This window comes from Martes martes, assembly GCF_963455335.1.
Source record: "Martes martes genome assembly, chromosome: 4".
NCBI lineage: Eukaryota > Metazoa > Chordata > Mammalia > Carnivora > Mustelidae > Martes > Martes martes.
In genome coordinates this window covers 188908550-188929537 of record NC_137891.1, presented here as the reverse complement: position 1 = coordinate 188929537, position 20988 = coordinate 188908550, and the positions used below count along the sequence as shown (strand labels likewise).

Here is a 20988-nt window from a genome sequence, read left to right as displayed (position 1 = left end):
AACCTCTTCATGGGGGACTTTGTTTTTGTTTGTTTGTTTGTTTGTTTTAGTTTTTAAATATTTTATTTTATTTTTTAATTTATTTATTTTTTTTGGCAAAATAATTTTATTTTCTAACACATGGTAAACATATACATCCAACATGCATTCATCTTGCATATTCACAAATGACTTCTAAATTACAACAACTGCTTTGATATTGAAACACGTACTCTTAGTTGAGATATGAAAAATGCTTTTAGATGCGTAACATTCTCAATATATTGGTTGCAGCAGAATTTGCTTTAGTTAGATTAGTTCTATGAATGTGAAGCTGTGAGAAGCTACTTTTGCAACTACGGCTCCAGATGAACAGGGTGTGGCATCACCAGCCTGTATTCCGCAGAATAGGCGTTAGTTCTTCTGGTGATGGAACCACTTATCCACATCTGTTGGTACTGTGCAGGCAGATTCGCATGGTGGCGGTAAAGCATCCATGATAGCTTTGACAGCATCGGGGTCACACTTGAAGGGGCTCTCAGACACTGTAGTATTCATGCAACTGATTCCCTTTCCATTGGTTTTCTTTGTCACTAATGCTCTCCAATGGTCATGAGTGCTTTTAATAATATCAATTGCAAAATCCTTATCTTTGAATTCTGCATTGAAAGCAAACTGGTTCTCTGGTTTTCCATCAGGAACCTTGTACCTTCTGAACCAGTCCACAGTAGCTTCCAGGTAGCCAGGTTTCAGCCGCTTGACATCATTAATATCATTGTAATTGGCTGCATCAGGATCATCCACGTTAATGGCAATGACCTTCCAGTCAGTTTCCCCTTCATCAATCATAGCCAGTATGCCCAGAACCTTCACCCAATTATTTCACCTCTCGCACATACCTTACTTCCAATTTCACACACATCAGTGGGATCATTGTCACCACAACAGCCAGTGTGCTTGTCATTGTGTCCCGGGTCTTCCCAAGTCTGGGGGATGGCACCATAGTTCCAGATATATCCTTTATAAGGGAACAAATTTGCAACATAACGGAGTTTTCCTTTCTTCACATCTTGTTTAATTGGGTTTAAAGGGTCCTTTGTAGCTATCTCCATTTTTGCATTAGACCAGCATGGTACTTCAACTACCATGTGGAACACATCCTTATCTGCATGAATCGGAACATCATGAAATGGAGATATATGTTGTCCTTTTTCATTTTTGAGAAAGACTCGGTACTCAAGGGTGAAGGGTGCGGCGCGCTCCTCGCTGCTGAAGCCACTCATGGTGCCGATGACTAGCCGCCACCACAGAGCCAGTAGCCCGCACGCGGCACCGACTGACAAGGAGAGAGCTCCGCGCCTGCGCACCGCGGAGGCTGCTTTAAATATTTTATTTATTTATTTGACAGACAGAGATCACAAGTAGGCAGAGAGAGAGAGGTGGAAACAGGCTCCCCGCTGGGCAGAAAGACTGATGTGGGGCTCGATCTCAGGACTCTGAGATCATGACCTGAGTTGAAGGCAGAGGCTTTTAACCCACTGAGTCACCCAGGTGCCCCTTCATGGGGGACTTTGTAAGCTGAGACAAACCGAGGTAATCCAAGAACTTTATCCCCAGCAAATGGTAGAAATCAAGAATTGTCATGACTTAATGTATTTCCGTGTTTTAAATCACTGACAATTAACGCCAATTAATGAAAAGTGATCATCTCCTGGACAAGGCACATATCCACATCTGGCCTATCCAAGGAGAGTATAATCTACACAAAGCCTCCTCTGTCAGAGGCAGCCAATCACACTCAGACTTGAAGTTGATGAGGATCACCTGCTTACATTAAAATGTGGATCTGAGGGGAGGCATCTAAAGTAACACATGCGATTAGCAGTGTTCTACTGGAACACTCTCTGGGGACAAGGCTGGTGGGCACCACCTTCACACTTTCCCCTCCCTGTGCTCCAGAACATCATTACCTCCTGGAAGGGACCTTTTACATGTGCTGCTGCCCCAGTCATTGAAGACATTGCCCAGGGGGCTTCTCTTGACTGCCTGATGGTGGGGGCCAAGGGAACTTGTGTTCTCATTCCATGGGACTGTAATAATTCGTGTCACCCAAAACAGATCTCAGACCCCTCTCTGGTGCCCTGATTTTTGCAGCTGCTGCCAGCAGACACCTCTACAGCACCTGGTTATGGTGGCCAGTGGGACTTATACTTGTGGGTCCCACAGGACTACAGCAAATGGAGAAAGAACTCTTAAAGAGCTATGGCCCCCAGGACACAGTAAGAGGCAACAGATCCAGATATGTCTTTCTGTGAAGGAGGCTTGGAATAGCTAGTCATCATGTCTGTGGCCTGAAGGGCAGTCTTCTAATTAAACAGACATCTGGGGGCTGACTGTTATCCTCTCCAGATGCCTCAGAATGTGGGTGTTACCTTCATTCTCCCTCTGCTCTGCTCCGGAGCACCAGTGTCTCCTGGGAGGGAGTTCACATGCACCTGGTGCCCTCGCTTTTATGTCTGCTGTCCCAGTTCTTGTGGCTGCTGCCCAGGGGGGCATCACGTGGCACTCGTGTGCCTGGTGGGGCTTACACTTTTGGTCCCACAGGACTATACATATTTACACATTTTAAAAAACTGCTACCAAATGGTCTGGCCTCCAAATAGCCTGGATCCAGGTACTGAGATCCTAACAGGTCTTGGCATATCCTCAGCTACTGGGAGCTGTTAAAAATATAATAAGCTACTTGGACAAGCACAGAGGTTTGACAGACAATGAAGAGCTGGGGCAGGATTGAATGACAAGCTTCTTCTCCTACATGAAGCCACTCCTTCATACTGGGAAAGGAGGTTTGTCATCTATTGCTTAGAAACTAACATAGAGAGTCAAGCAAAGTAAGGAACAGAGGAATATGTTCCAAATGAAAGAACAAGAAAAAATCTCAGAGAAGACCTGAATGAAATGGAGATAAGTAATTTGCCTGATAGAAGTTCAAAATAATGGTCAGAAAAATGCTCGCTGCCTGCCTAGAAGAACGGATGGGCATGGTGAGAACTTCAGCAGACATATGGAAAATATTAGAAAGTACCAAATAGAAGTTGCAGAGCTAAAGACAATAACTGAGATGAAAAATGTACTAGAGGTGTTTAACATCAGACTAGATGAAGTAGAATAAAGAATCAGTGAATTTGAAGACAAGGCAGTGGAACTTACCCAAGCAGAGCAACAGAAAGAAAAAAGAATGAAAAAAAAAAAAAAGTGAAGATCGTTTAAGGGACTTTCAGGACAAAGTCAAACAGACTATCTACATTTGTATCATAGGGCTCCCAGAAGAAGAAAAGAGAGAAAAAGGGGCAGAAATTTTATTTGAAGAAATAATGGTTGCAAACTTCCCTAACCTGGGAAAGGAAATAAACTTCTAGATCCAGAAAGCTAGAGAGGTCTAATGAGAACCCAAAGAGACCCACACTAAGACACATGATAATTGAAATGTCCAAAATTAAAGGCAAAGATATAATATTAAAAGAAACAAGAGAAAAACAACTTGTTACACACAAGGGAATCCCTATAAGGCTACTAGCAGATTTTTCAGCTGAAACTTTGCAGGCCAGAAGAAAGTGGCATGATATAATCAAAGTGCTGAAAGAGAAAACTTCCAACCAAGAATACTCTATCTGGCAAGGTTACCCTGTAGAATTTAAGTAGAGATACATGTTTATCCAGACAAGCAAAAGCTAAAGGAGTTCATCACCACCAACCCAGTTTTATAAGAAATACTTTTAAAAAATACATTATTTATTTATTTGACTGAGAGACAGAGATAACAAATAGGCAGAGCAGTAGGTAGAGAGAGGGGGGAAGCAGGCTCCCTGCTGAGCAGAGAGCCCGATGTGGGGCTTGATCCCAGCACCCTGAGATCATGACCTGAGTCGAAGGCAGAGGCTTAACCAATGAGCCACCCAGATGCCCCCTTTATAGGAAATATTAAAGGGATTTCATTAAGGTAAAAAGAAAAGGTGCTAATTAGTAACAAGAAAATATATGAAAGTATAAACTTCAGTGGAAAGGGAAATATATAATAAGGATAGTGGATTAATCACTTATAAAAGTAGTACGAAGATTAAAAGACAAAAGTACTAACTTTTGTTTGTAACTAAAATTACAATAATTAGTTAAGTTAAGATAAAAAGATGTACGATGTACGTCAGAAACAGAATGTGGGAGGGGAGTAAAAGAGGTTGAGCTTTAGAATGGGGTCAAACTTAAGTCCTTATCAACTTCAAATACACTATTATAGATTTAAATTATTATGTGTAAGCCTCATGGTAACCACAATACAAAAATCAAAGTAAGTACACAAATGATAAAGAGAAAGGAATATAAGCCTACCATTAAAGTCATCAAGGGTGCCTGGGTGGCTCAGCTGGTTGAACGTTTGACTCTTGATTTCATCTCAGGTTGAGATCTCAGGGGTGTGAGATTAAGCTCAGCATCAGGCTCCACATTGATCATGGAACCTGCTTAAGAGTCTCTCTCTCTCTCCCTCTGTCCACTCCCACTTGTGCATGCGTGTGCTCTCTCTCTGTTTCTCATAAAAAAAAAAAAAGGACAGTCATCAAACCACACAGGAAGAGAGCAAATAAAAAGAAAGGAACAGATAGGAACTAACGAAACAAAACAAAACAAAACCTGCTAATAAACAATTATCAAATGGCAATAAGTATATGCTTATCAATTACTTTAAGTATAAATGGACTGAATGCTCCAATCAAAAGACATAGAATGGCTGAATGGATTAAAAGAAAAAAGACCCATCCATATGCTGCCTACAAGACTCACTTTAGATGTCACGACATACACCAATGGAAAGTGAAAGGATGGAAAAAGATATTCCACGCAAATGGAACCCAGAGGAAAGCTGGAGAGTTATACTCACATCAGAAAAAATAGGCTTTAAAACAAAGGCTATAATGAGAGACAAAGAAGGGTGTGAGATAGTGATGATTAAGGGATCAATTCGACAAGAAGATATAACACTTGTAAATATAAGTGTGCTCAACAAGGGAGCACCCAGATATGTAAAGCAGATATTAACAGACCTAATGGGGAAATAAACAACAATGCAATACAGTATAGGACTTTAATACCTCATTTACATCAAATAAACCCATGCGTATATAGTCAATTAATTTATGATAAAGGAGCCAAGAATATATAGAGGGGAAAATTTATCTTCAGTAAACGGTGTTGGGAAAACGGAAAAGTCACATGCAAAAGAATGAAATTCCATTGCCATCTTCCACCACACACAAGAATGAACCCAAAGTGGATTAAAGACTGGAACATAAGGCATGAAACCATGAAACTCCTAGAAGAAAACATAGAAAATCCACCCTTTGATGTTGGTCTTGGTGATGATTTTAAAAATTTGGCACCAAGAGCAAAAGCAACAAAAGCAAAAATAAAGAAATGGGAATACATCAAACTAAAAAGCTTCTGCACAACAAAGGAAACCATAACAAAATTAAAAATCAACTTACTGAATGGGACAAAAGATTTTCAAATCATATTTCTGATAAGGGACGAATTCCAAAATTTATAAAGAATTAATACAACTTAATAACTCAAGCAATCTGATTAAAAAATGGGCAGGTCTGAGTAGACATTTTTCCAATGACGACATGCAGATGGCCAACAGACACATGAAAAGACGCTTAACATCACTCATCGTCAGGGGAACGCAAATCAAAACTGCAATGTGATGTCACCTCACACCTCTTAGGATGGTTATGATAAAAAAAAAGACAAGGAGTAACAAGTGCTGGTCAGGCTACAAAAAAAAAGGAACACTGTGCACTGGTGAGAGTGTAAATTGGTGCAGCCACCATGGAAAACTATGGGGGTTCCTCAAAAAATGAACACAAAAACCACTGTGTGACCCAGCAATCCCACTGCTGGGTATTTATCTGAAGAAAATAAAAACAATAAATAGTAAAGATATATGCACCTATCTGTTCATTGTAGCATTATTTTTAATAGCCAAGATGTGGAAGCAACCCAAGTGTCCATTGATGGATGAATGGATAAAGAAGATGTGGTGTATATATATGATGGAATATTACTCAGCCATAAAAAGAATGAAATATTGCCATTTGCAACAACATGGATGGATCTCAAGGGCATTATGTAAGTGGAACAAGTCGTACAGAAAAAGACAAATATCATATGATCTCTCTTATATGTGGAGTCTAAAAAGCAAAACAAGCTCATAGATACAGAGAACAGATTAGTAGTTGCTAGAGATGGGGTTAGGGGAATGGGGAAAATGAGTAAGGACAGTACAAAGCAAAAAGATTCTTAGTTGCATTCATCCAAATATCTCCACCCTTGGCTCAGAGTTCCACTCCATCAGCCCAGGACCTTGGAAACCTCTCAAGGCTATGCATTCAGTCCCTTATAATTTTCTGACCTTCAGTGTAATTACATGCCTGGTCTTGAATCCCATCTGTCCTCTGGCTACGGGGGTGAAGGTCACTTTAAATGCGGTCATGGAGGCATTCTGCCTCTGATGGCATACCCTGAGCTGACAGTTGGCTGACCTGAGCTTGTCCTTTTCTTTTATCAAGTCTAAAGCAGTTAACAAAAGCCAGCAAACTCCCAGCCTTACAACTACCATTGCTTCCACACACTACAAGGGCTAGTTACTGTATAAGCCAGTGCTGCCACCTGTAGCTAATTCAACGCTCTACAGGTGAGAGTGTTCATAGCTGTGGTGCTACTGCACACCAGGAATTGTCATCACTCTATTTGTCACCCACAAACGGGGTCCTTGTTGCTGTCTTACAGGGAGTAATCAAATTCCAGGATTCCATTCTGAGGGTCAGCTTTCTAAGTTTGGTTTGGATTCCTCAGAAAGAGTATGAGTACTTTAATGGAGATGTGATCCCAAGGAGTAGGAGCAGGGATAGTGGGAATGGAATAGGGCAGGAGGAAAATCCAATGAAAGAATTTGCTACTAAGATAATTACCGTTGTATTCAGCTGACCTTCCATCCTACTGGGGACCCTGTAAGCGTTGTGCAGAATGCCTCTTGTTATTGTGCCTCTAAAAAGAGTGAGACAGGGCCATTTATCCACCCACTCTCACCCAGAATTTTTTTAAGGTTGCCTCTAGGGTGTGATCTTCCCCACACCATGGGCTGTGCTGAAGCCAGGGCAGAGAGCCCTGGTGCAAACAGGTGTGTTGGAGACCCGGGGGAACTGTCCACACCCACAGTGCTGAAGTCAGGCATGCTGAGGGGCACAAGTCTGGGGGAGACAGGGGATCTGTCCACACCCACAGTGCTGAACTCGGGTGTGCTGAGGGGCCAAGGTATGGGACACCACCAGGGTCTGCTACTCCTGACAAGTAGATTTGGATCCAAAATGCTTCCAAAACATTTGCCTACATCATCAGTCTGATGATGCACTATGCCTTGCCTGCCATACACTATGCATTTGCCTCAGAAATTTTATTTCCTTTACCTATGGTCTTGACACCAGCCCAACCTCTAAAATCCCTATGGATTTACACTAATGGTGGCACACAGCATCTGTGCCAGGAGAGCAGAGGGCAGTACACCAGCTGGGAGTCTGTCTGTAACTTGTTTGTCAACTCTTGTTTGTGGAGGGGGAAAAATCAGACAACCAGCTGTTGCATCTGTGAGTGGAGAAAACATCATGTCGATTCTGTTTTTTTGTATTTTGGTCGAGTAGTCTTCTAGAACCTCAGGAGGTGTCAGGTCAGGACACTGTAATCTCTGGCTGGGAGAAGTAGTGGCTGCTCCATTTTTCTCAGTTTGGGCTCCTGGAGACAAACATCAGCTGGTTCACCAAAAACAAAGTGTTCCCCTGTGGGAGAGTTTAAACAGCTCACTGATAAAGGGTATTGCTTTTTCTTCCACTTCTGAAGTCTGCCCAGGTTTTTCCTTCTGCCTGCAGCACCCTTGAGTTATAGGTCTACGAGCTATAAAAGAGACATAATGTTCACCTTTCATGAGTGAGGGGCCCTGGAGCACCTGCTAAAGGCTGCATGTGGCTCTATGAAAAATGTGCAGTAGCTTTGACCTTGTTACCTGAGGGGACTGAGCACCCAGGATGCGGGTGGATTCGAAGACCGTGTAGGCAGAGGGAAAACTTGTGAGCAGGTGGTCGCTGGGGTGGGACATCCTGAGCACATCATTAAATGCAGGGGTAGCCGGTCATTGCTTCTTGGCTCTCAAGCCCCTGGGACCCAGTGAGGAAAAATGAGGGATACAGGGTTTAAGAATGTAAATAATTCCCAATCTGTTTTTCACTTTCTTAAGGGCTCAGGATCGAAGGCTATTTCCCCAGTGGGCCGTGGGAAGAAAGTGTGTGCTGGGGGCAACCCTGGAATGGTCTTGGCCGGCCATTAGTCAAGTAGTGTGACCTTGAGCAAGTTATTAAGTCTCTCTGAGCGCTGGCTTCTTCATTTGAATCAAGGGCACAGTACTCTTCACCTCATAGGGTTGTCATAGGGATTAATGAGGTGACACAGGCGACATGCTGGCCTCGTATGGGGCACACAACTGAGTGCTCAGTGAAAGTTTGTTCCTTTCCCTTTTCCTAATTGTAGGGAGAAAGCCAAACTCTGTGGTTTCATCGCTGGGAAAGTCCACGGGTTTGGGGACGATGAACCACGCAGTCGTCCGCTGACCTCGAGGCAGTCTGAGGAGAGATTATAAGGATGTCTTCAGATGTTGGAAGCACCAGGAGCTACTGCCTCTTTGATCTGTCTGCTTTAAAAGTTCTATCCTTACAGTAGCCTCACTGTAGGTTTTTTCAATACTGCAGGATTTCCTAATCCCCTTTAAATAAAGATCAAAAAGGAGCCAGCTCTTGGCAGCATCTCCCTTTTCCTGCTGGTCAGTATCTTGTAGAGTTTTGGGTTGAAAGTCCTCATGACTGGCTCATGAGAACTGAGAATACTATCTCTGGGCTCCAGACCAGTTGGAAAATGTGTTCACCTGGTACCTGATCCAACCCCCACATTTCTGAAATAATAGTTATAAATGCTTATATGCTCTAAGGACAGTTTGAAATACTTAAAAAAAAGATTTTGTTTATTTATTTGACAGACAGAGATCACAAGTAGGCAGAGAGGTAGGCAGAGAGAGAAGGGGAAGCAGGTTCCCCGCTGAGCAGAGAGCCCGGTGTGGGGCTTGATCCCAGGATCCTGGGATCATGACCTGAGCTGAAGGCAGAGGCTTTAACCCACTGAGCCACCCAGGCGCCCCCAGTTTGAAGTACTTTATATGGATTAATGCATTAATTCCTCACAATAGCTTATAGGGTAGGTGGCAATTACTGTCGCCATATCACACAGATGGGGAAACTGAAGCACATGGAGGTGAAGTGCTCACCTAAGATCATGCAGAGGGTCAGTGGCATTTGGGACCAAGGCTCTATGGACATAAGCAGACTGATGAAGTGTCAGGGACTTAACCGATGACATGTTCTCAACTCAACTGTCCAGAACAAGCCCTTTTGCAGAGAATGTCTCTCCCACCTCGGTTCAGAGACCCCCCCCCCCCGCACTGTGCTGTCTAGACATTTGAGATTCCTAGCACATTTCTGGGAACCACTTCCCCACAGAATCCAGGGGAGACTCAGGGACTGAACACACAGCAATCCACAACTTGTGATGTCCTGGGGAATCAGTTGCTGTGGGGCCCGAGCACCCACTGCCGTTATCTCAGAGATGCTGGGAAACTCCTGCTTCTTGAGGGCCAGGATTGGCTCTAGGTTAAACACAGAGCTGGGAAGCATTTTTATTCAGACTTTAAAAGAACAGCAGAAGGGCAGAGCGAGCCAAGCTTTGCTGCCCAGAAGCCATCAGACGTGTTGTTTTTTCTGTCCAAGGGGCAGGAGGGCTCCCGCTCCGGCGTGCAGTGAGTGGATGGGGAAGTGGGGACCTGGACGGAGGCGGGGCCACCATCAGTTCTGAGGTAAACAAGCATTTGTCTTCAGAGACGACGTCACAAGGAAGACCTGCTCACTGGACAAGAAGTACGTGCTGAGTAGAATGTGGATCCTACCGCTGGGAGTGTGGGCGAAGCAGGAAGTGGGTCCTGCGGCAGAGAGTGTGGCCGGAGTGGGTATCGGGCACCATACCCACAGCCCAGTGTGGCCAGTGTGGAAAGTGGTTCCTATGCCAGGGAGCATGGCCAGGGAGGGCAGCAGACTCTTTTCTCACTGCTCCGGAGGACAAGGTACCTTATAGATCCATCCCAGGATGGGGACAACCAGGATGCCCTTTTCCCTCAGGACTGTGAAGTGACATGAGGACAGCATGAAGCTGGGAATCAGTGCGGAGCAGGCTGCCTCTTAACACCCGACACATGCACACATGCGTGCACACAGGCACCCACGCACACCCACACGCACATATGTGTGCAAGAGCACATGCACACGCATGCACACACATGCCTCCCCTTGGCCCAGACACCCAGGGCAGCAGTGTTTCTAGGGCTTTCCTTTAAGGCTCGGCGCCCTTGCCCGCCTGCTGACAAGCACTCCAGGACCCACACTGGGAGCTGGGTGGGGCTGAGCGTCTGATGCCCTTGGTGGTCAGGCTGGCTGGCTGTTCCCAGGGTTACAAGAGGAGACAAACCCGGCAGGAGGAGCCAGCGAACTGTGCCAGCTGGCGATGGTGCGTCCTCGAAGGCTGGGAGGAAGGCCGTCGGCCGTGCTTCTAGCCGGGCGGTTCACTCAGACATTCATTTCACCGTTCGTTTAGAAGTTACCGAGTGCTACTGGGTGTGCTAGACACTGCTATCTGGGACGCGGTGATTAGCAAAATAGACAAGTCCCTGCCTTCGTGGAGGGTGGGGGGGGGACATTCGGTGGGGGAAGAACAGCTGTTGAGAAGGTAAATATACGTTCCTGTTCCACGGTGAGCTCTGCGGAGAAGCTGGAGCGCAAAAGCAGGCAGGGAGGTGAACTGCAGCTTAACGCGAGGCGTCCGAGGGGGCCTCTCTGGGAAAGTGTGGGTAAAGGAAGACCAGAAGAAGGCGAGGAAGGAGCCATGCTGACATGTGGGGAGAGGGCATTCCGGGAAGAGGACGCAGCAAGTGCAAAGGCCCTGAGACAGGACCGGGTCTGCCCAGCTCAAGGAGTGGCGTGGCGGCCAGGCGCTCAAGGGTGGTTTTGGTGAGCCGGGCTCCCCCTCTGAGTGAGCCAGGAAGCCACGTGACGGTTTGGAGCAGAGCGAGTGACATCATCTGATTTCACCGTTCGGGCACTGCTGAGAGGATGGTGTTGCCGGCGCCCGAGACAGGGAGACTGTCAAAGGACCCGTTTCGGGGTTAAAGACGAGGAATTGCTTTTGGATGTGTGAAAGACGAAATTCTTGCTTAACATCCAAGTACAGTTACTGAACAATTGGCAGGAAGACACTTGGAGAAGATCAAGGCCAGAGGACACATGTTTGGGGTCCGGAGGGCAGGCATGAGGTTGCACAAGGCCACCCTGGGAGTGAGGGTGAGGAGAGACAGGGAGAGCTCCAAGGATGAAAACCTGGGTCCTCCGACGTTGGGGCAGGAGGGAGCGGGCAAAGGCAGGGCATCCACGTTGCCGAGCACATCATGCCCCTGGAGTTGTGCCGTGCACAACCTGTGTGGCCACACGCGGTGGTCCGGAGCAGAGGAGACCCTGAAGGAGGGAGCAGAGAAGCAGCTGGGAGGCCGGAAGGGTGTGGAGTCCTGGTGGCCAGGTGAGGAGAACATGCCAGGCTGGTGGGGCCACGGACCGGGACACGTTCTGCTGACGAGTCACAGAGCACCACGACCGGGAGTCGATGGTTGACCCGCAGGGCGCGGGTAACTGATCGCCGGCACTGGTGCGGCTGTGGTGGAGGCGTGGCTGGAGGCGGCGGGCTCTGGACAGGAAGGCAGGGGAGGTGGAGAGGCTGAGGGCAGACAGCTCCGGCGGCCCTCCTCGGTGGACGGGAGCAGACAGGCACGTGGAGTGGAAGGCGAGCTTTCTCGCTGTGTGCTTGTCAGTTTTCCAAGGTGGGGAAAGAGATGCCCAGAAAATTTCCCGTATTGCCGGGAATAACCCAGCAGAAGGGTCATTGACGGTGCAGAAAAGAGGAGAAAGGTTTGCTGGACGTCTGATGGGGGTAGGCGGGGAGGTGTGCAGACAGAGGAGGGGCTGGCGTTGGAGGGAGCCGTCCGTAGTGACCAGAGAGGAGGTGGGAGGGAGGGCGGCCACCCATGCAGGGAGGTGGCAGACGCGTCTGCCGGTTCCCTTTGGATTGCTCCGACTTTTGTAGCGATTTGGACGGTGGTCATCACAGCGGAGTGGGCAGGGGGTGGTGTGACAGGCCCCCGCGGGAGACACTCTCAGGGGGTTTGGGGTCCACTGGGCATAAATTCCAGGCGAGGTGTCTTCACGGTCTGTTTTTCTCCATCCTCTCTGAGCCAGAGAGGTCAGGGGGGGCAGCATTTGGCTTTAACGAGGACACGGTACTTGAAAAGGATGATTTTGACCCAGAAGGAGGGAACAGAGTCTCTGGGACAGGCTGCTGGTGAAAGAGACTCCAGGAACTCCTCTCCCTGAATCCATGTTCTTGGTGGGGGGCTCCATACAGACACTGGGCTTGGCCACGTGACTTAGCAGCAATGGCTAGAAATACCTGTGCCCAGAGGTGAGTCTTCTCTCTGTGCTCACAGACCTGAGGCCACCACCTGCACAAGCCCGGGTCAGCCTCAGGAAGATGAGGTGCTGTAGCGAGAGGAGAACGAAGGAGCCGGCAGATAGTCTGCCAGACATCAGCCGGGTGAGGAGGCCACGCCGGGCCATCCAGGTGCTAGCCAGCTACAGACCTTCAAGAGAGCCCTGCGGCGATCAGCCAGGAAGAGCTTAGACCACCAAGTTCACCAGTCACAGAATCCCAAGAAAGAGCACACGTGTTAGTTCTGGTGCCACGAGGCTTTGCTATGCAGCAAAACTGACTGGTATCTTCAGAAAGCCACAGTGAAAAGCAAGGAGGCCGCCTCCCCTACCTCCAGGTGTGTGGTCAGAGGGTGTGGGGGGAAGCAGTGACAGCAGGGGAGGGCCAAGACCCCATAGGGCAAGAGCATGAGGGCGTCTCCAGACAAGAGTTTGAGGATACGGGGCATTCCGGTGATGACTGGCTGTGGGCTCCAAAGTCACAGCGGGAGGGTTTTAAGAGTTGGGGTAGAGTGGGCACGGGGGTCAGCAAAGGGTACAACCAGCCTCCACGGGGATGAGGGGGGCAAGGTTAGTTACCTGGGTGTGCTGGGACCTGTGCTCATTCCAGTCCATAAATACATCCTGAGGGCTCACTGGGTGCAAGGTGCTGGGCACAGGCTGGCTGTTGTAGGACTCTGTCCTTCGCTCTGCTGGGAAGCAGTTTCCCTCCTTGCAAGGGCATGTCCTGTAGCTCCCACCCTCCCCCCGGCCCCCCGCCCCAGCTAGGCAAAGACCATGCTGCTTCGCCAGCCCTAATAGTTAATGGTTTTTTTCTTCCCTCTCTGTGGGAACATGTCCTTGTTTGTATTGTTTGTATCAAAGTCAAAAGGAAATCAGATTCACCCAACAAATTTTCGTTGCTATAAATGAATCTGTCCCACAAGGTGAGGGCTACCTGTGAGGTATACGTCCAACCAAAAGAACGCGGACTCCCCTGCAGTGAGCCGCCAGGCCCTGCTGGCCCTCGGTGGGATGGGAGATCTTGGAACTTCCTCCTTGCAGCCTCTTTAGCATGTAAACCAGCTATTATTGGATTTCAGAGCCCGTACTTATGTTTTATTAATTTGGTATAATGAAGTCCCTTCTCCCCTGAGTGCCATCAAGGAGGCGTTTGTCCAGGAAGGTAGAGGACCTGCTCTCAGCAGGGCCTTGGCCCTACCTAGAAACAAGAGCCACGTCCATCCAGCAGGCTGATGGAGGCCTTGGTCAGGTGTGTGACCCTGCATTTTGGGGTCCCTTCATGTCTGGAGGCTAAGTCCCCAACTGACCTCATGGAGGGGAACCGCTCCCTGATCCACCCTCAGTCCAGTTGCTTCTTGCTCTGAAGTGGCGCTGGCAAGGTTCCCGAACTACACAGTCTACGGGGATAAGGGGACCCAGAGGCCAAATACTAGTATGTCAAGGAACTGGAGTGACAGCCTTTTTGAGCCTCTGGATTTGGAAAATGAAAACTTGTTTAATTTGATCATTAAATGACTGGATTTTATAGCCCATCAAGGCCCCTGGGAATATCCCTGTGGGCATCTGAGGCTCAGAGAGGACCAGGGGTTTGCCCTGCGTGCTTCCTTCTCTGGTGTGTCCTTCTTGTGCAAGCCATGTCTTCAAGGGTGAGAAGGAGTTTTCTCTCACTGCTTTGCTCTCCATGTGTAACAATAACAATATTTTATTTAAACAAGTTTGTGTTTCAAGGGCAGTGTGGTACATGAGGAGATCCCTGGACATTCATCCACCCATCTACCCATCCACCATCCACCCATCCATCCACCATCCCTCCACCTATCCATCTATCCATCCACCCATCCATGTGCCCACCTACCCACTCTACCACCTATCCATTTATCAGTGCATCCACCATCCATCCATCCATCCATCCACCCACCCACCATCCATCCATCCATCCACCCATCCACCAACCCATCCATCCATCCATCCATCCATGCATCTATCCTTGTGGATGGGGTTAGAGTGGTGAAGGAGATGAAGGGGTTCCTGCCTCCCAGAGCACACAGGGCCCCGGGAAGGCTAACGTTGGGTATCTTAGGCAGGATGGTCAAGGCTTGAGGTAGGGTTTCTCCAATCAAGTGATTAGCTCTGAGACCTGAAGAATGAGGAGGTACCAGCCACTTGGAGAACAGAAAAAAATCCCCTGATTTCTTCTTGGGCCATATCCCAGAAGATCATTTTTGAGCACTGGGCCCCTTTTCCTCCTGTTTTTGGTGTCATCTTTAACTCCTGACTGGTTTCCCTCCCTCCTTGTTTGCTTCTAAATCTTTGTGACAAGAGGTCCAGAGGAAGGCAGTAGAGGGCTGGGACACAAACCAGGCTCTGTCCCTTTTCCTGTTCTATCATCCAAAGAAGATGCCCTTCATTTTCAAGGCTGCAAGAGGGCTGCCATGCTTCCAGACATTGTGCACACATCCTAGGCAGGAAGAAGTCAGGAGGGACAAAACCACCTCTTCTTGAAGGTTTTTCTTTTGATTTGGAAGGAACACACTCCTTAGGAACTTCTGCCTGGACCTATTTGGCCAGAATGATATGACACAGTCTTTCCCTCCTGGCTGCAAGGGAGGTTGGGAAGTCACCGTTCTGACCTGCTGGCCCTGGGTGTAGCGGAGGACAGGGAGGCAAACCAAGAAGCCCCCACCCCGAGGGGGCTCCTGTCTCCTTCCCCCGCCCTCTTGCATTGGGTTCACGTTTTCAGTGCAGAATTACCACGTGCTATTAGCCCCACTCACCTCCCTACCCCTGCCCCTGTCAGCGGGTTGAGGGCTGGCATGGTGTCTGGGGGTCCTTCTCCCCCTTTGGCTGAACAAAGGCCCTTGTGTGAGGAGGGGGCACGTCTCACGGGCCACAGCTCACCTCCTCCCACGCCGGCCTCACCACATGCCGTTTGTCGTGTTGAAATGTCTTCTTATTGCGCCAGTTGGACCCTACCGAGCCCCCATGCTGTGTAATTATTTTGAGGGGCAGGACCTCAGTGTCTTCCCTTTTACCCCCCACTTAACGCCGGCCCCACGGTCTCCTCGCTCCATCCCTCCAAGGCCATGACGAGGACCCTGTGGCATTCGCTTCCGCGTCCCGCCTGCCCATCACTAAGGGTTCCTTTCTCAAGCTCTCCAGGGTGGATCTCCAGGGCAGACTCTGAGCAGGAGGGACTGCTGGGCTGGTTTCGGAGGGTCGCAGGCTTGAGCACCCGCTCCTTTCCAACAGGTTCCTGACGTTCACTGGGGGCCCAGCCTCCTCCAGCAGGGCTCACCCTGGGGAAAGTGTTCACCCAATGGACAGGCTGAAGGTCCTTCTGGAAACACACATTCTCTGCGGAGCAACCCAGTAGGGAGTCAAGAGCAGGCACAAGCCTGCACACCTTTGGGGCCCGACATTCAGACCGTCCACACGGAGCCTCTCCAGCTCAGCCCTGTCGGCTGGGGCACCCAGTCTCTCCAGGGCCGTCCTCCGCGGGCTCTGAGCTTCTGCAGTTTGGGAGCCGTAAGTCAGGAAAAAGGGAGCTTTTCTCAAAACCAGGCAAATTTGTCTTTTTCTCCATGGACGCCCGGCCAGGCTGTGGGCCCTGGAGGCCCCTGGAAGTCGCCCTCCCCAGAACCTTGACAACGTATATTTTAATCACGGTGTTGGTTAAAACTGTGTTGTTTTCTGGATTCACCTGCACCTGGGAACTATCATTATTGTCCTTATGGAGTCAAGGCCCAAATGGAATTCTTCTCTCCCCATCGGTGTCCTGATGGAGCGGCCAGTGAAGGGACACAAGGCGAGGTGTCCTGGGGGGTCTGTGATGGGAAGGGCCTTGGTTCTGCCCCACCTGAGTGTGCATGGGGGGCAGCGAGGGCACCAGGGCTCAGGGGACTCTGAGCGAGGTTGTGGGGCAGCTTCCACTCCTGTTCCAGTAAACAAAACCCTGTGTCCACTCTGTGGGGCCTGGATGACCTCGGGGAATCTCTCTTGGAGGCAGTGCCCAGGGATGGGTTGGATCATCTGGCTGGAGGGTGATGCCCCTTCTGGGACAGGCAGTGGCTCTCCTAGGCAGTGGGAGAGAGATGCCCTTTGCTTGTGGATGGGTTGGGGGTTTGCCAAGCTCTTCTCCTGATGTTTGGACAGGTCCTGTCCTGGCTCCTCAGCTGGCCAGTGTGGCTCAGACCTGGTCCCCGATGGGACGTGTCCAGACTGGGGAGCGAGTCGATGCCCAGAGCACGGTGCGATCTGGTGAGCTGAGAGCCGGCAGACTCGGATCTAGCCCTAGGTTAGGTTCAAACCCCCGATGTGACCGGGGGCAAGGGGCCCGCTCTCTCTGGACCTGTAGGGAGGTGGGGGATTTGGGCCTGAGAACCAGGGAAGTCAGCCGTCCCTGTTTGTGGCTTGCGGAGGGTGTGCGGAAGCTCAGGGTGTGCGACTGTGACACGCAGGTCTTTAACCTGCGGGACTGAGTCATGATGCTGTCATCGGCGTGAGAGCTTGCCTACCTGGCAGTCTCGCCCGGGACCCTGGCCAGCCTGCGGTGGGGTCCCCAGAGGAAACCGAGGAGTGATGGGACGTCCTGGTTTCTGGTGGAACCCCAGCAGGAGGTCTAGGTTGTAAAGTGTAGAGAAGCAAGGAGCACTCGAACCTTTGCCATGCTTGGGAGCTGGTTGTCTGGGGACAGACACATTCCCTTGAGGGTCCCTGTCCCTGTGCATGGAAGAGGGCTATGTGGGGGGATCTCAGGGGCTGTCCTGGGTGCCCCAGGGCACACAGCCTCATAGCTGCTTTCTCCTGCTTTATTCCCCAAGTGTTTGGCCCTGTGATGACATAAAAAGTATTTTCATTCCTTGTTATGGGCTGAATAGTGTCCTTCCCACAAATTCAAGTGTTGAAACTCTGACCCCAGGACCTCAGAACGTGACTGTATCTTGAAAAAGGGTCTTTGAAGAGGTAATTAAGGTAGAATGAGGTCATGGGGGAGGCCTCCCGACTCAGTGTAACATATTAAAGGGAGGTTGGGGCACAGACATATGCAGAGGGAAGATGTGAGGGCGCCCATGTCCCAGCCCAAGATGCTCAGAGGAGAGGAGATGGCCACCCTACACGCTGGGGAGGGGAGCCTCCAGGGAAACCAACCTGCCCACCCTGGGACCTCCCAGGACTGAGAGAGGCCACGTGTGTGTGAGGCCACCCCACAAAGCCACGTGTCGCCTAATGCCGGCATGTGGCTGACGTGTGCCCAGAATGGTGGTCCAGAAACAAAGGCAGGACAGGGGTCAAAGCAGATTGTGGAAAGCAAGTGACCCCATGGATGTTCCTGCCCCCTCACTAGGTTCACCCCTGTCTTCTTTTCCTCTTTGAAATTCTTATTTAGGATTGTTCTTTGACTCTGATGGTCAGAGCGCTCTTTGGGGAAAGGTGATGGGTCTATGGGGCCCGATTCCACCTCCAGACTGGGTGGCCTGCAGAGCCTGCTTCCTGGGTCCGAGAGAGGGGGAGCCGACCCCGCAGGGGTGCAGGGAGGCAGGTGAGGCCCCTCCCGTGGCCCGGCAGGATCAGTCGCCCAGGTTAGAGGATGAGATCCGGTATCCCACACGGGGAGGAGGTGAGGAGGAGGAGGGGCAGGGCTCCGATGAGGCCTCTGCTCAGGCAACACCAACCCCATCTTGGGGGAGAAAAGACGAGGAACAAAGGTACCCATGCAGTGTTCGGTCCCTTTTCTGTAAGGAAGGAGACGTAGGAAATGTTGAACAGATAGAATCCTGGAGGTCATGACAGTTACAGCTCGGCAGTGCGCAGGTGGGTGAAGTTTAAATCTGTTTACATCTCTATTTTAAAAATTATCTAAAAATGTTATATTGGTAGTAAGGATAAAATTAGGGAAAAAACGCAACTTTTCTTTTGGGTAGAGAACGCGATGGAGGGACAAGCCTTTGGTGTCTGCTCACTGGGCTCTTTGTCACTTGAACCGATGGGGACCCAGACGCGCCACATGGTTGGCCCGAGGTCCCACTTCCCTGTTTGCAGACGAAGAACATAATAGCACCTCCTCGGGGCTTTCCATAAAGACGGCAGTGAAGTCATATCCTTGCCGTTCTGGGCGTACCACGTGCCCCCTGTACGTGTGAGCTGCTTTGATGATTATGGCTACTTTCTGGCCTGAAGTATTGCTCAAGAGTGGGGAAGATGGTGAAAACCTTGCTGACCCACTCCATGGTGATGATCTTCCTTTATTGGAAAGCAGGTCCTACCTTCTCTGTTGGAAGTAGGTTTTTTTGGGGGGGGCACTGCCTGCAGGAAAGAGATGCCCCCTCCCCTGTCTCCTGGGGTGGTCTCATGCTGTTCTCCCGAAGCTTGGAGTCTGGCCCTGGATCAGACTCTGGGTCAGGCACAATCGAGACGGAAAGGGTAGGGGGGTTCCCCAACCTGAACCTCTGGGGAAATGAATTTGTGTGTGTTTGGGGACGGGGGTTCCCCAACAGCCCAAAGTCCCGAGTTTGAGGTGAGGGAAGCATTCTGAGTGGGCATGTCACACCAGCCGGGGCATCCCACGCCTGGGCGTGATCTGGACTGGCCAAGTCTAGATCATTCGTGGAGGAACATTCCACCATGCCGAGCTGAGCTCCAACTTTAAGTGACTGCTACTTATTCCCACTCCCGAAAAGGATGTCTATTGTTATATTTTTGTTGTTGAGCGATTTTTAGCTTTCTGCACATAGGCTCCCCCAAGGAAGGCTTTGATGGCTTCCCACTTCTCATACATTTGCCCTGAAGCTGTCAAACTTCTGAGCTGCCGAAGACCTTGTAAGAACGGCGAAAGGCACTGTGAATTTTTTTTTTTTTTTTATCAATGAACAGAAGACCCAAACAAGACCAAGCTTTTAAAATTCTTTGTCTTTACTTGTAGAATGCACGCACATGTTTTAAAGCCTTCCACACTGGGTGGAGGGACACAGAGGCTTTGGTCCCGCTGCCGCCTCCCCATCCCCACTGGCTCCTGGAGGGGCCACTTCTACCTCTGCTGTTCCTTCCTGTGCTCATAAAACACGCTCCAAAGACCCAAACAAACAGAGGACTCTTGAGACGAGGACTCCAAACGCAGCGGCCGCTGCAGCTCTGTCATAAAGAGCTGCGCCAGGAACATCCATCACCGTGTCACTGGGACTCGAGGGCTTACAATCATTTCGGCTCGGCGTTTTAAAGCAGCTTGTGCCAAAAGTCATTCCATAAATCCCATCCACGCCCACGTCAGGCAGGAGGCGATGTAGCTTTCCCGACGTGTCTGTGGACTGAATATCACTGGCTAGAGTCTCCGCCCGCCCCCGGGAGGTATGGCGCCGTTCTGGATGCCCAGGGCAGACGGGAGCTTGAGGATTCTCGATCGTTCTCCCCGTTGCGGTTAATAGAAGCAAAGCATTTCTGTGGAGGGAACACGCCCTCATCGACCCCCAGGTCTGTTCTTGTTTGGGGTGGAGACACACAAACCCCTTTTATAAAGCTCTTCTGTTTCGAGTCCTTTTTAGAATCAGGAGGAAGTACACATCCCACGTTAAAAGCACCGAATTCACTTTTTTAAAAGATGTAAGTCACGTTATTAGCCTGAAAAATTCACTCTCTCTGGCTTGTGGGATAGGGTGCAGAGCTCGGCGACCCTGCATCGTTATCCGTGTGACATTTCTCCTCCTGTTCTCGGAAGTGCGAGACAAGGCTGGAACGCCGAAGGAACGGTGACTCTGGAAGCCGGATGCGGCAGGAAGGACGGGGTCAGCGGCCACCGCCGGGCCGGATGTGAGCAGGAGCTGCGCTGTGCTGGGGTGCTGCGGTCGGGGGTCCGGAGGAGCCGTGCCCCGAGGGGGTGCATTTCTGTTGCCGGCAAGCTCCGCGGGGCAGTTTCCATGGACGCCGCAGCCTCGGAGGCCGCCCGACTTTCTACCCGTCTCCATATTGAGGGTTCGGCTGAGCACACAACGGGGAGTTCTCTGTCTTTGAGCCATTAACTCGGTTCCAAAGAAATAAGGTTATCCTAATCTCAGAAGAGTGTTTTGACTTGCCGAATGAATCAACCTTGCGATCAGTAAAAGTGGCGGGAAAGTCGTCCGTGCCTCGCACTCTCGTTGTCCTTGTGGGGCGTGGGGGTGGGCAGAGTGAGGTAGGGAGGGAGCTCTTCCTCCACGCCCCGGCCGCTGGGCTCCCACTGTCCTTCCTGGTCTGGGGGAGCTGCTTCCCATTAATAATAGTTAATAATTTAATAATAACAGCAATC

General features: G+C 49.9%; 1 protein-coding gene across 1 annotated transcript; it reads right to left on the bottom strand.

Moving 5' to 3' along the window:
- Positions 1-96: 96 nt before the first annotated feature.
- LOC308341994 (inorganic pyrophosphatase-like) lies at positions 97-1302 on the bottom strand. Its single transcript, XM_080802173.1, is given in 2 exon segments — positions 97-851; positions 854-1302. Coding segments are annotated over 2 exon segments (867 nt in total). The 5' UTR covers positions 1263-1302; the 3' UTR covers positions 97-393.
- Between the last annotated feature and the right edge of the window lie 19686 nt (positions 1303-20988).